Source organism: Camelus bactrianus, chromosome 6 (genome assembly GCF_048773025.1).
Source record: "Camelus bactrianus isolate YW-2024 breed Bactrian camel chromosome 6, ASM4877302v1, whole genome shotgun sequence".
In the NCBI taxonomy this organism is placed as follows: Eukaryota; Metazoa; Chordata; class Mammalia; order Artiodactyla; family Camelidae; genus Camelus; species Camelus bactrianus.
The window spans coordinates 78,895,024-78,911,388 of NC_133544.1; the positions used below are offsets into that span (position 1 = coordinate 78,895,024).

Consider the following 16,365-nt stretch of genomic DNA (forward strand, 5'->3'; position numbering starts at 1 on the left):
ATCTAGAAAAGCACTAAAATCATTAATGGAGACATCTGCTGCTCAAGACTAGCAGAGCCTTCTTGTGACCAGCAGCAATCTTCTGCCAAAATGTGTGTTGATTGCACGAATCCCCCCTTCACTAATACCATCTATATACTGACACCCCCCCAACACCCCCGCCACCTCTTTGGAGCAGTTCCTCAGAGCTATCTGAGAGGCTGCCTCCCAAGCTATAGTCTTCATTAGGCCCCCCAAAAACTTAACTCACAACTCTCGTATTGTGCTTTTTCAGTTGACAGTAAGAACAGTAATGCAAATCCAGGTATGTCTGACTGCAGACACCACCTGGAAGCCCTTCATGGGCTAGCTGTTCCATATTGCCCCTAAATACCACATCCTCCCATACTAGCCGTTTTCAGTAATTTCTCACTTGATATTTATTTGCAGTTTCTTAGGGGTTCCCATTTTTCCCCCTTCTTCTTTCAGTTCATAGGCTTTGCTATCTTCTTGCTCCCATAACACTTTGCATGTGTCATTTAACTTGTGAACTCTCAAAAATAAATTGCTAATGAGAAGAGTGAGTCATTTTCCATGTTTAGTTTCCAAGATTTCTCATTTTGAAAAAACAGGTTTCCAAACATCAACTTGCTTTAAATGATTACTCATATAAACCCCCACCTCCAATAAACTTTATCCTAAATTAAAAATTAAAGCCTGCTAGTTTAGAGTACATGAATAGCTCTTTTAAAATTATTGGAATAAAAGTTTAAATTACCAGAGGTTGCATTATTATGGGTTATTCAAGAATTGTTTGTCTTCTATAATATGAAGTTATTCTCAGAGGAATACTGATTAGAATAGAAACCAGATGTGTTTTTCAAGACTAGACTGAAAAAAAATGATAAACAAGTAGAAAATTAATGTAAGAATGACCTAAGGAGGTTTCTAGAAACTTGAAGCATGGGTCTGATAGAAAAAGAGGGTGTGTATGAGTGTGTGTGTGTAAGAGAGAGAGAGAAGAGAGAGAAGAATAAAAAAATGGAGGAGAAATATGCAGAGAGAAAGAGAAGGAGAATGGACAGGATAAAATAAGAAACGGTTTCAGAATTCAAAACAGGACAAAAAAATTCCTAAATCTTGGTACATATTTGTATCACAAAAGAAATAGCATAAGTTAATTTTTACCTATAAACCAAAAAAGTTAAAAAAAAAAAAAAAACCAGGGACAAGATGGCCTTTCAATCTAAAAGGGATTAAACACTAAGCAGATGAGGAATATTACTGAAAGAAAAAAGAAATCCCCTTTTAAATTTAAAATATGACATGTTCTGAGTGTGGTAAAATGATCCAGAAATTTTACATTTTTCATCCCTTCTCTTCCACCTATTTTGAGGGATGAAAAGAACAATAATGCTTTTGAGTTTGCTTCTTGGTTTTATATTTGATTATATTAGAAATACAGTACATTTATTACTATGTCAACATGCTAAGTGGAATAAATGAATGGGAGGCGTAAAGAAGGCAACCAAGGAAAGGGAGGAGTACATGACACATAATTTCATTACCACTTTTGAATTAGTCTTTAATCATCCCTTTGGTTAGACTAAGAACTAGAATTATTCTTTTCAATTTTATTTATCCAAGGCAAAATAATAAAATGAACGCTATCCTAATAAACCATCCTATCTTAGAATGATGTAAAATAGAGTAAAACTTCATTTATTTGGAGTCCCTTAATTCAGAATTCGTTACCATTCAAAATGAGTTTGGATTGTAATTTATCTTTTTGCTTTGCAGGTATTTCCAAAATGGCACAAATTGGTAGGACAAATCTGTTGTCAGAGGAGATTTAAAAATATTTAATAGAGAAAGCAACTTTTAAACATCTTTCAGTAGTTTTACATTCACATTGCAGAAAAGTTAACAAGCTATTTCCATATTTTTCTTACTGATTCAATTAAGCCAGGTGACTGATTTATTACACATATAGCTCTTGGCATTAACAAACAGTATTTCTTTTAAAATATACTATAATTTTTGATTGTTACTAATTCAGCAACTTTCTAAACTCATGAAACAGTGCTTCCAGCTTCCAAGCGTCTTAGGCTAGGGAATCAAAGTTGTAAATATGTTCAGCCAAAAACAACTCTGTTAGAAAAAAAATCAGTCAGTCTTTCATTGTTCTTTTGGTCACTATCAAATGACTGATACGATTATCTTTTTTTCTCCCCCAACTCACTAATTTTTCTTGGCATTAGATATACAAAATTTTAGTTTTTGACTTTTTTTTTTGTTGTGTAATTCACTGTGGCATTATATACTGATATGAATTACTCCACTACAGTGTTCCTCTTAAGCATTACTTCCTTCTGTAGAAGGAAATATAGAATATAGAAGCAATTTTCTTTCAGGTAAAATATACAGAGAGTACTAAGTATTGATTTCTTTTTTAAAGTGCCAACATTATTATTAAGAAACTTCCTTCTCAGTGTCACAAGAGTTGACTCAACACTACACAGTAACTTATATCTGGACAACTTTGAAACCCATTTATGGATGAAATCAAAGAATAAAACTTTCAGGCTTTCACAATAAGGTCCCACAACAGAGCATGACTACTGATTTCCTGTGTTATAATACTGGGGCCTCTGATATTTTGGTTGCCAGAAATATTCTTAGTTAGGAAAAGGAGGGAAGATAGCCCTTAACATATTTGTCGAAGTACATGCTTACTACTGCTATGAGAAAAGCTTTCTTTTTGCACCAGAGCATCTTAAAAAGAGATTCTAAGTCCACACTTCAGTGGTAAGTGATTTGCAAGATGCTGACTGATTCTCATTTTAAGAAAGTAAGAGGTCCAAGTCCCTCTGATCCAGAATGATTAGGGTTTGGGTCCTCTCACCTAAACTTTCCATCTGCCTGATTTCCCCTCCAATGCTGGTCCCCTTCCAGACTTTCTTAGCTCTACAAATGACCCCACTATTTATCCTATTACAAATGTCAGACATTTGGAATTTAACCCTGACTCCTCTTTATGTCTCACATTGAATGTATGTGGGACACAGCAAAGGCAGTGCTAAGAGGGAAGTTTATAGTGATACAGGCCTTCCTCAAAAAAGAAGAACAATCTCAAATAAATAATTTAACCCACCAGCTGAAAGAACTAGAAAAAAGAACAAAAAACCCGAAAAGGCAGCAGAAGGAAGGAAATTATAAAGATTAGAGAGGAAATAAATAAAATAGAGATTAAAAAACCATAGAAAAAAATCAATCAAACCAAAAGCTGTTTTTTTGAAAAAGTAAATAAAATCGACAAACCTCTAGCCAAACTCAAAAAGAAGAAAAAGAGAGAGCACAAATCAGAAAAATAAGAAAGGAAAATGGAGAAATTACAACAAATAAAATAGAAATACAGAATATCATACAAGAATATTATGAAAAACTATATGGAACCAAACTGGATAACCTAGAGGAGATGGACAAGTTTCTGAACATACTGTCCACCAAGACTGAATCAAGAAGAAACTGACCACTTGAACAAACCAATCACTAGAAATGAAATCGAAATAGCAATATAAAACCTCCCTACAAATAAAAGTCCAGGACCAGACGGCTTCACCAGGGAAGTCTACCAAACATACAAAGAAGAACTCATACCAGTCCTTCTCAAACTCTTCCAGAAGACTGAAAAGGAGCGAATACTCCCAAACTCATTCTATGAAGCCACCATCACCCTGATACCAAAACCAGGCAAAGACACTACCAAAAAAGAGAATTATAGGCCAATATCACTGATGAACATAGATGCCAAAATCTTCACCAAAATATTAGCAAATAGAATCCAACAACACATAAAAAAGATTATACATCATGACTAAGTGGGGTTCATCCCAGGGACACAAGAGTGGTTCAACATACACAAATCAATCAATGTAATACATCACAGCAACAAGAGAAAGGACAAAAACCACAGGATCATCTCAATCGATGCAGAAAAAGCATTTGATAAAATTTAACACCCATTTATGATAAAAACTCTCACCAAAGTGGGCATAGAGGGAATATAACTCAACATAATAAAAGCTATATATGACAAACCTACAGCCAGCATAGTACTCAACAGTGAAAAACTCAAAAGCTTCCCACTAAAATAAGGGACAAGACAAGGATGCCCACTCTCACCACTCCTATTCAACATAGTCTTGGAAGTCCTAGCCACAGCAATCAGGCAAGAGAGAGAAATCAAAGGGATCCAAATTGGAAAAGAAGAGGTAAAAGTGTCACTATATGCTGACGACATGTTACTATATATAGAAAACCCTAAAGGGTCCACACAAAAACTACTAAAGCTGATCGAAGAATTCAGCAAGGTAGCAGGTTACAAGATTAACGTTCAAAAATCAGTTGCATTTCTTTACACTAACGATGAATCAACAGAAGAAGAAAGTAAAGAAACAATCCCCTTTAAAATAGCACCCAAAGTAATAAAATACCTAGGAATAAATCTAACCAAGGAGGTGAAAAAATTGTACACAGAAAACTATAAACCACTGATGAAAGAAATTAAAGAAGACTTTAAAAAATGGAAAGATATACCATGCTTTTGGATAGGAAGAATCAATATTGTTAAGATGGTCACACTGCCCAAGGCAATCTACAGATTTAATGCAATCCCTATCAAATTACCCAGGACATATTTCACAGAACTAGAACAAATCATAATAAAATTTATATGGAACCATCAAAGACATAGAATTGCCAAACCATTACTGAAGAGAAAGAAAGAGGCTGGAGGAATCACTCTCCCAGACTTCAGACAATACTATAGAGCTACAGTCATCAAGACAGCATTGTATTGGTACAAAAAACAGACATATAGACCAATGGAACAGAATAGAGAGCCCAGAAATGAACCCACAAACTTTTGACCAACTAATCTTCGACAAAGGAGGCAAGAATATACAATGGAATAAAGACAGTCTCTTCCGCAAATGGTGTTGGGAAAACTGGACAGCAGCATGTAAAGCAATGAAGCTAGAACACTGCCTTACACCATACACAAAAATAAACTCAAAATGGATCAAAGGCTTAAACATAAGACAAGATACAATAAACCTCCTAGAAGAAAATATAGGCAAAACATTATTTGACATACATCTCAAAAATATTCTCCTAGGGCAGTCTACTCAAGCAATAGAAATAAAAGCAAGAATAAACAAATGGGACCTAATGAAACTTACAAGCTTCTGCACAGCAAAGGAAACCATAAGTAAAAGAAAAAGACAACCTATGGAGTGGGAGAAAATTTTTGCAAATGAAACTGACAAAGGCTTGATCTCCAGAATATATACGCAGCTCATGACTTAATAAGAAACAACCAAACAACCCAATCCAAAAATGGGCAGAAGACCTAAACAAGCAATTCTCCAAGGAAGACATACAAATGATCAATAGGCACATGAAAAAATGCTCAACATCACTAAGTATCAGAGATTGCAAATCAAAACTACAATGAGGTATCACCTCACACCAGTCAGAATAGCCATCATTCAAAAATCCACAAATGACAAATGCTGGAGAGGCTGTGGAGAAAGGGGAACCCGCCTACACTGCTGGTGGGAATGCAGTTTGGTGCAGCCACTGTGGAAAACAGTATGGAGATTCCTCAAAAGACTAGGAACAGACTTACCATATGACCCAGGAATCCCGCTCCTGGGCATATATCCAGAAGGAACCCTAATTCAGGATGACACCTGCACCCCAATGTTCATAGCAGCATTGCTTACAATAGCCAAGACATGGAGACAGCCTAAATGTCCATCAGCAGATGACTGGATAAAGAAGAGGTGGTATATTTATACAATGGAATACTACACAGACATAAAAACCGACAACGTAACGCCATTTGCAGCAACATGCACGTTCCTGGAGAATGTCATTCTAAGTGAAGTAAGCTAGAAAGAGAAAGAAAAATGCCATATGAGATCCCTCATATGTAGAATCTAAAAAAAAAAAAAAACAAAAACCCACAAACAAAGCATAAATACAAAACAGAAACAGACTCATAGACATGGAATACAAACTTGTTGTTGCCAAGGGGGCAGAAGGTGGGAAGGGATAGACTGGGATTTCAAAATTGTAGAGTAGATATACAAGTTTATACTGTATAGGACAAGGAAATATATACAAGATCTTTTGGTAGCTCATGGAGAAAAAAATGTGAGAATGAATATATATATGTTCATGTATAACTGAAAAATTGTGCTCTACACTGGAATTTGACACAACATTGTAAAATGATTATAAATCAATAAAAAAGTTAAAAAAAAGAATTTTTAAAAAATTGTTTTTTTGTGGGGGGAGGTAATTAGGTTTATTTATTTTTATTTTTTAATGGAGGTACTGGGGATTGAACCTAGGACCTTGTGCGTGATAAGCATGTGCTCTACCACTGAGCTATACCCTTCCCCCAGAATTCTTTTCATATATTTATAATCTATCCCCTCCTCCATAATTTAAGCTTCATGAAGTCTTGCTTATCTTACTGAACAGTACATCTCTCTCATGTTGCATGCTTATACCTAAATACACAGGACATGCTGATTTGAAGCAAGGAGCTGAGTTAATCAAGCACCAAAGATTTTACCACATCACTGAAAACCCAGTATGCAAAATTTCAAGGGAAATATCTGAATAACTGCATGATAATAGGACTCTCGGGTCCCTCACTAGACTGAAGGTATAAGAGAGAAGAAAGTAAGAGAGGAGGAGTGGAAGCAGACGAGGGAGGGAGAGGGAGAGAGAATCGGAGAGGAGCATTTCTTCTGTGTTAGTTCCCTTCCTTACCAAGAGGCCTGGGGGGGGGGGTGGGTGACTTTCCTCACCCCAAATCTAGTGAAAGAGTCAGGTATTTGAGAAGTGTCCGAGGGATCCTCTCTGAGGATCACAGAGAATGTTGGGGACAGAAGTTCTCATATTAGAGAAAAAAAGACCAGAATTGTAATCAGGAAAAAGGGAGGTGTTACTGAATACTTTTGAGTAGAAAAGTAACATGATTACAGCTGTGCTTTAGGAAGATTAACCTCGTAGCAACACATCAAATGGATTGGAGGCTGGCGAGAGAAGAAACGAGAGGCGTTAGGAATAGAATAGACATGAGAGAGAACAATTACTTGGCTTAGGATGTGATGGTGATAACTGATAGGAAGAAACGGTGTGGAAGAGGTTGTGGTGGCAGAACTGATAATTTGTGGAACTGATTAGAGGAATAAGGAGAACTCATTATGACTGAGTTAATATTAAATACTAGTGGGGAGAAAATAGGAATAATATTTAAAGATAGCAAGAATGTTCAGTTTGAAAAGAAAGCTAAGGAGAAGTATGAACCTCCTTTCTCTTATGCATGAGTTATTTTGTTAGCCACCAGTTTTACAGAAATCTGTTTTACCAGATACCTGGCTTTTTGTGAATGTTTCTTTATACTAAAGGTGTTGGGCTCCATAACTTTCTTCTCTTTCTTTACTACCATAATTATCTTATCCTGCCTCCTTCTCCCACTTTTGAAAAGTTCATCTAACACTGAAAAGTCATAGTTTTAAAGCTCATTAATCAAAAATTAAACTAATGTTGTTATTAACACACTGATACCCATGAAACATTAAAAAAATTGTTGTTGATAGTTTTACCCCTCATTTTACTATGTGCTAATGAATATGGAGCCAAAGAATGACAATTTAAAGCAAAGAATGTAGTAACCCTAATTGCACAGGGTCTTTTGATGTTTTTTGGTAATGTTTTCCAAGGGGTGAAGAAAGCTGTCTCTACAGCCATTATAACAATTTCCAACTGTTAGAGTGGCACTAGGCTGTCAAAAATAGGTTCTAACATTTAGCACTGGATCAAGGAGATGGATTATTTGCTAAAGTTAAACATTAATTTAAGGAGAGTCAAGGAAATCCAGAGTAAATTATATAATGTAACTTCATTAAACAGATATTTCCAAATCAAAAAAAAAAAAAAAAAAAAAGAACAAGTTACTCTAGAGATTTTGCTCCAGGTCTAAAGTTATTCAGTAAATTAAGAATATAATTTGAAGAACTTGAATTTTAGATTAGCATTTCAGAGAACTTTTGATAGATGTGAAATTAAGTAAAACATTTTTATGGACTCAGAGACACAAAGAGTCTAGATACATGTGTAAACTGAGATATTTATGTAGTTGAGTCACAGGCACAGCACAGTTTTAAGCATATGACTCAGACTTCGTATCTTATATACAGTTAGTTTTAAAATGTTAGGGCATCATGCCAAGCGTAAGCACAAAGTCTGCATAACCGAAGATTTATAGGAACGCCAGACTTGCTCAATTACTTTTGGGATTTTACTCCAGAGTTTAAACGATTGTCTTTGACCAGGTCTGTCAGGTTTGGAGTAGACATGCCTGTACTCCCGCTTCCTTTACACTTAGAATAAACCCAAACTCCTATTACTATGACCTTCAAAGTCCTTTATGATCTGGCCCCCGCCTACTTTTTCAGTTTCCTTCATCTCTCACTACTCGCCCCACTGCTCATGGCATTCACACTGGCCTTTCAGTCCCTGGGACACATCAAGGTCATTCCCAATCCAGGAGGCTTAAGATATCCCTCCTTAGCTGGGTCTTTCCTACTTAAAGTAGGTCCCTCTAGCCATTTGCCCCCTACCTCCTACCTCCTTGAATACCTTCTTTGTATCCTATGTGAACCCAACCCTCAGACACACACACACACACACCCCCCCCAAAGAGCGGTGTGTTTATGTTTGTCCTTCACTGGAATGCATACTCTGAAAGGGCAAAGATCACTCCCAGAATACACACCATTGTATCTTCAAAAGTCCAGAACAACATCTGGCACCAAGTAGCTATTAGATAAATATTTGCTAAGTGGATGAATCAAGGAAGTAAGTAATATTAGTTATATGGCATGATCCAAGGTTGAGGCTGAATTTACAGAACGGGACTGATGGAAGAAAAGATGAAGATAAATCCATAGTGTGATGATAGTGGTAGGAACGTAGTGGAAATAAATCTTGGACCACAATCTCACATGTGCAAGGAATAACATATAAATTTATGTTTATAAATCAACCTAGCTTCGGCTTTGAGAATGTCACTCCCCCTCACCTCCCACCCCCAGTTAGTGGAAAACTGACATCAATTATTCCTGGATTCCCCTCTTCAACTTCAAGATGAGATAGGATTCAAGGGTTTTATTCAGGGCCAAGGCCTTGGCTGTTGAGTCATTTGTCTACTCTGGTCACTTCTGGGTGTTCACGGACTCCGCTCACACAATTCCTTCAGGTCTGGGTTCTCTGTTCTTCCAGATTTCTTTTAAAACATGGGATATCTTTATGAGGGGTGCTTATGGGCCCATCTCTTTAGACACACGAGGCAGCCCTGAATCTCTAGGTCTTTGCTGCTTCTGCTATGTGCTGTGGTGTTCCCAGAAATGTAGGAGCCTGGCTCCCCAAATACACTGTACTCTCTTCTGCCTGGTCTATGGACACTATCTTCTCTGGGATGCTTCTCAAAAGCACTTTTAGGTCTCCCTTCTTTTCAGGGCACTGAGCACAATGCTTTGAAGTTGACTTAAGCTTGATTCAAGTCAGAAAGTGTATATGACTTTTTTCCCTGCCATCTTTCCTTTTCAACCATAAAGTCTGGCTATCTTTTTGAAAGAATGTAGAACAGAAAAAATAGGATAAATGAATAGAATTTAATGTTTCTTAAACTTATTCTGCTAATAGCAATTAAATAAGTTTGGGTCAGAATGGAGGCATGAAGTGCAATTCTGATTGTGTCCCTCTTCAGCTTAACATACTATAAGGCTTTCTACTGCTCTTAGGATAAGGATCAAACTCCTTGACAGAGCCCACCATGACCCTGTCTATCTTTCCAGCCTCTTCACACACCACAGTCCCTCTCATTCTCCTTTCTAGAGTGCACTGGTGTTTCATTGTTGAAAAAATTCCCACTCACCCCTCAAACTGCAATTCTACCAGTACCATTGCAGGGAAACTTTCTTTACTGCCACTTACTGTAGGCACTCAAAGCACCATGTACCTTTTCTTGTAGTACTTGTCCATGATGGGCACTTTCTCTCGTAAGATGAGAAATGCAAGAGACAGCTACAGTGAAATGCCATTGTCACCCATTAGATTAGAAAAACCCCTAAAGTTTGACATCAGGCACTCTGATGTACTGTGAGAGGGACTATAAAACTAGTAGAGCTTCTGGGAGGGTAAGTTGACAATATCTATCCAAACAACAAACAAACAAATAAATAATTTGATCCAGGCAAACTCTGGAAATGAACCCTATTTGCACAGTCAAAATGATACATTTATAACTGTATTCATTATAGCATTTCTTTTTTGTAATAGAAAAAGTCTGGAAAAAATTAAATGTTCAACAATAGGAGGCTAGTCGAATACATTGTGATAAACCCATTCAGTGGGGGTACGATGCAGCTATAAAGAAAAAAAAAGAAACAAAAAAACAAGGAAATTTCCTATATACTGAGATGGGAAGATTTTCTATCTGTATTAAGTAAAAAATGCAACATGCAGAACATTGTGTATGATATGCTACCTCTTCTATAAAAAGAGGAAAAGTAAAAAACATGTATAGTTGATTTGCCTATATATGCATAGGAAACTCTAGAAAAATACACCAGAAATGAATAAATCTGATTCCCTATATTTTGGGGAAAGGATGGGAACTAGGAGGATGGGGAACAGGAGAGGACGTAAAAACATAAAGTAATGAAAATATTTAATGATGTTCCCTTCTAGTGATAACATTATGTATATTTATTAATGTGACATAGGTTTAAAATTAATGACTGCAATGCAAAATTCTTTAAATAAAAGTTATTTTCTATCATTTACCTCTTAATGAAATATGGATATAATGGAGGTTGCTTAGGCAAAACTACGTGGTTAATCATTATCACTTTAAAAACTGACTACGTTCTTATGATGTTTACTGAAATAGGTTTCATGTATTCTTTTTATATATTCTATTCCCAAGCCAAACTAGACAAGTATTAGGCATTGTTTCTTTTTGAAGAATCCAAGGTGCTAATCTTCACTTTCTAAGGACTTTTCTTTTTTAAAGCCAATTTTTAGAAATAGATGTAAGAATCCTTTGTTTTACAAGTTTAATCCTTTGTTTTATAAATTTAAAGCTGAAAAGATAGAGGTGTTTATAATTAAAAGTGAAGTTAACCCAATCTGGAAAGAACCAAAGAAACACTTCAGCAAAGTATTTTCTGTGCTTAATCTATTACTATGTGTACATTAAAACAAGAGCAATAAATACGTGTCAACGTTATTACTAATAAGAACTTAAAAAACCCCGGAAGGTTACCCAATCTAGAGATACCTAAGTTACTCTTGGTTTGTGGAGAATTCCTCTTGAAATATAAATAAGATAAGGACATAAGTGAGGTTCTTCATTACAGCTGAGGTGCAAGAGAAACAGGTTGTGGGCCTACCTTGAATTAATTATTCTCCATTATGGAAACTGATAATCAAAGGATATAAATACAGCTCCCTTGCTGAGATTCACTCCATTCATTAATATTTCAAATCACAGAGTATAATGGCAACTAATGAACTCAGAGTGCATACATCACAATTTCATACTTTGTTTCCAATTTTACAATTAACCTTATATAGTAGATTTTAAAGAGGCACTAAGCATTCTTTATCAACAATCTATTTCTTTTATTTAAATCTTGAGCACTTAATTTGAAAATTCTGACTTCTGATCTATTGATTTTCTTAGTATAAAATTTGTACATTCAGCGTGCAGCAGATGATCTTAGCAGTTCTTGACATCTTTACGTGTGAACTAACTGCTAACAATTTTGATTTCTTTAGAAGGAATATCCGAGTCCTAGGAGTTCTCACCCTGTTCATTATTGTTGCCTACAGAACTAATGGAGGTATGATTCAGGACAGAGAAGCATCATACTTTCTTTTTCTCCCCTTCCTCCTTTTAGAGGAATACGTGATGGACTATTTTGCTGCTATGTAACTTTCAACAGAGGCAATTACAGAGAGCCACCCTCTTCTGCTCTAATAAACTTAGAAACTTCAATATTTAGTGCCTCAAGAGTAACTGAGTATGTTTAAACTATTCTGTGCTTTCTATTCTGTTCCACGAAAGTATAGACACAAAAGGAAATCACATAAATTATAATGCAATTGAATGTACTTCATTTTCTTTTCCTATTTGGTCTACATGCACCACCTGGTGGTAAAGTAGTGCATTTCAAGTGGTGTGTGTGTGTGTGTGTGTGTGTGTGTGTGTGTGTGTGTGTGTGTGTGTGTGTGTGTGTGTGTGTGTGTGTGTGTGTGTGTGTGTGTTTTGGGGGTGTCAACATGGGAAAGAGAATTTTAACATATATCCCTAAATATTCATTTAGATTAACAATGCAATTATTGTGCAACAAATATCTAATAAAACACTAGAACGCTACTACATACATGCTAGAATAAGAAGTCAAGGGGAGAATAATTCATCCTGGAAAGTAAAATAGCTTTCTCTTATTTACATGAGCTATAACTCTTAAAATTCCATCATTAAATTAACATTTATGTATTGTCTTAATGTTCTTTTTGAGGGCAAGAGTCAAACATTGATAACCAATGTAAAATCATGTAAAATTTTCTTCATTTTTAATTTTTAAAAATAGTAATTTAAAAAGTATGTAGCCTCTTCTTTATATTAGCAGTTACTATTAAGTAACAAGTCACAGAATTTTAAAACTACAAGACACTATCAAATCACTTAGACTAATTTTACAAATGTAGCAGCTGAGACCCAGAAGCGTCAAGTGACTTGCCCAAGGTCATACTAGTAATTAGTGACCCAACTCAAATATGAGCCTAGGTCTTCTTCCTTTCAGCCTAGGAAAATAAGACATAAAATTATAATCATATGACATGTATTTATTGCTCTTGTTTTAATGTACATGTAGTAATAGGTTAAGCACAGAAAATACTTTGCTGAAGTGTTTCTTTGGTTCTTTCCAGACTGAGTCATATGCAATGCTAAAAAATCTTTATATAAAGAAATATACCCTTAACTCAGCTATGTTAATCCACTAAGATGTAAATTAGTACATATTAGTAATTTTATTCTAATATTCTGGACACAAAGGAGTAATAGTAGAAATGCATGCATCATAAAGCTATAGAAAAGGTTTCCTAACTATTAAAAAATCCCTTTTACATCTATGCTCAAATGAGTATTTTTCAACTTACATAAAACTGCTGTGTTTTAAAGAAAGTCTAAAAAATTCCCTTTCCCCTTAGAACTGCTTCAGAATCAAATATTCATTTTTCTAAAGTAGGTACCCATTTGTAGATTTAAACCATGGAACATATAAACCGTGTTCATAGCTCCCTCTCATGACCACTGAATGAATACTATACAAGCCTCCTTTATTCTTGCCGTTGTATTCAACTAACAGCTCACTGGTTAAGTTTTAATTGCTTCCAATGAGGTCAGCAAAGGTATTTACCAAAAAGCCCTGAATAAAAGGCTCCACACACACACACACAAGCTCACACGCGCTCACACACACAGAGAAAATCCTCCTGCCTGTTGATTTATGGAAACAATTATGATTCTGCTGGAGAATTTCTCAGCTGAGAAATAGTTTGTAGCTACAGTAGAGAGGCTCAAGTTGCACAAGGCAGACAACAGACATGGAATTCTTGTGTATCCAGCTGTTATCAACAGAACAAGTAAGTGACTGTCTTTAAAAATAATGCTGAATGTTTTCTAGTCATTTATCTTTCTCTGGTTTTAGCACTGAGGGGAAAAGGAAAGTTACCAGATTTTTCAGCCATATGGTTATCTATAGTAATTATGCTGTAGAACTTACATAAAGATAAGGCTGAAATTCTCCAGAGTGATACTGACATTTAACTTGAGAAACGTGGGCAGTTCAGGAGAAAATAACTGACTAACCACAAATGTAAAAGAAGACGATAAAGAAATTTAGAAAAAAGCATTTATACTCTGTTAATAGTAATTTTAGAATGTAGAAGTTCTAATTGCAGGATGTTTCTTATTAAATAGGAGCTGGAATGAATGGTACAATCATATTCTGATTTGTCTCTACTAATGCATAACTTTTATGAATCTACATACAGAATGGTAAAGACACTGACATCCTCTGAGAAAGCTGTTTTAAATGTACCTTCACAGTTTGAATTACACCATATGTTCTAATACTATTTACCCACTGAAATTTATACATACGATTTTTTTTTATCTTCCTCTCTCTCCTCCCTCCCCATTCTTAATCTCTCATTGCAAACAGAAGTCAAGTAACAAACAGCACTGCAGCAACTGAGCTCATTACAACCTGTTTTTTATAAGGATATATCAACAAAGAGTTATTTAAGGAGGAATCCTATATTGTTACCAGAAACAAGAAGGATAAGGCTAACAATCTGAAGAGTGCAATTACTCTTTTTAAAAGCAATCTACAGTTCACAGATAGGAAGAGGTCAATGACCTAGGAGCAACAATCAATTCAAGATTGAATTTTCATTATGTTATTCATGAACACCCGGAGCACTACACTATAATGCGCAAATGGATACTGACATGGATCCTGCCAAGTTTGCTCTACAGATCATGCTTCCACATTATCTGTCTAGTGGGCACTATATCTTTAGCTTGCAATGACATGACTCCAGAGCAAATGGCTACAAATGTGAACTGTTCCAGCCCCGAGCGACATACAAGAAGTTATGATTACATGGAAGGAGGGGATATAAGAGTGAGAAGACTCTTCTGTCGAACACAGTGGTATCTGCGGATTGATAAAAGAGGCAAAGTCAAAGGGACCCAAGAGATGAAGAACAATTACAGTAAGTCATGTTTTCTATTTACAGCACAGCTTATGAAATTTAACAATCTGTGAAAGGATCAATTTTCAAGTGACATGCTTTCTCAGGTTCCTTTTTTTGGAAAAAAATTAAATATAATTTTCTATTTTTTTAATAAATTGGGTTAGTTAGACTAGGTTCCTAAAAATAACTCCTGGAACAGGGCAAATCTACTAATATAGCTGGAGCTGATAACTCAAGCCAATTTGAAAATGTATTCTCCATGTCTTAAGCTCAAAATGCTCATATATTAAGCAAAGTGTTAATATTATTCATACTGAAATATGATTTACTGTCTGAGCAAAACTCATTAGGAACTCTAATAGGATACTCAGTAAATGCACACCCAAAATGACTTACCATTAGTTTGAGGAATAGAGAATAAATGTTTTTAAAATAATTTGGTTTCCCTTGAAAAAATATTTGTGGTATAAAATACTGAACTGTGTTCAAAAATGCATTCAGTGACTTGTGCAATTATGCATCATTAGAAAACAGAAGAGGATCTGTGGCATCCTCCTCTGTTCATGTCATAATGAGCTTGTATTAGATGGCTTATTTATTTACCTAGGCACAAAAATAGGTTGCTTCTAACATTTTCTTTATCTAATATTCTATGCCATGAAAGATCTTTGTTACCTTAAGAGAAATGTAAATACGAAGGAGGAAATAAAAGCAAGTTGGAAGAGATGTTAATGCCATGATTTATGTGTAAAGCCTTACAATTTCCTCAAAAATCAGTTATTCTTTTCATGTTCAAATTTCAGCGTTGGATTCATTTGGCAGTTATGGTTAATAACCAATTTCCAAAGTATTAAATTTTATGGGTAAAATATATACCTCAACATACACATGAAGAACTTAAAATCCTTGAGTGAAAATAAATTCTGTTTTTATTACTAGCACTTGAACAATATTATTACTATGTCTTTTTCTAATATTATGTATGTTAAAGTCAATTGAAAAAGAATGCATGGGGTGATGGTGTAAACATTTGCCTAGCATAGCACAGTGCCAGGCTTGCAGTGAATATTTAAAATTTCTGCTTCTTGTTTGATAAATGGCTTTTAGACTTCTAAACTAATGAACTAATATGGGGAATTCTGTTTCCAACATGAAAATGAGAGGGTCCACTTTTAAACTATAACTGATATAGAATGTCAATGCCATTTATGGACTGCTGACAGTTATGGTTTTATCATTATCTCTATGAATTATGTTATGTTAGTTCTAGAATATTGTTCTGATTATACTAAAGCTTAGCTAAGGAAATAACTATTTGGAGGAAAGTTTTGTGGATAGCCGCCTCTGTGAGCAACAGAATTTGGCCTATAATCAATTTATTTAGAAGTTTTTGAGATTTATAATGGCTAATAGAACTTGGTGGAGAAAACAGTGCCCAGGTGGAAGTTATGACAGATAGGTCCA

At 35.4% G+C, this 16,365-nt stretch overlaps 2 protein-coding genes across 2 annotated transcripts in view; one reads left to right on the forward strand and one right to left on the reverse strand.

Moving 5' to 3' along the window:
- Positions 1 to 16,365, reverse strand: part of FAM227B (family with sequence similarity 227 member B) — a 195,662-nt gene that overhangs the window by 56,232 nt on the left and 123,065 nt on the right. The gene's annotated exons all lie outside the window — the stretch shown is intronic.
- FGF7 (fibroblast growth factor 7) overlaps positions 13,519 to 16,365 on the forward strand; it is a 54,859-nt gene continuing 52,012 nt past the window's right edge. Inside the window, exons 1-2 of the mRNA XM_010965286.3 lie at positions 13,519 to 13,782; positions 14,364 to 14,919. Coding sequence (XP_010963588.1) covers positions 14,634 to 14,919 — 286 coding nt within the window. The 5' untranslated portion in view covers positions 13,519 to 13,782; positions 14,364 to 14,633. The remainder of the gene's footprint in view (positions 13,783 to 14,363; positions 14,920 to 16,365) is intronic.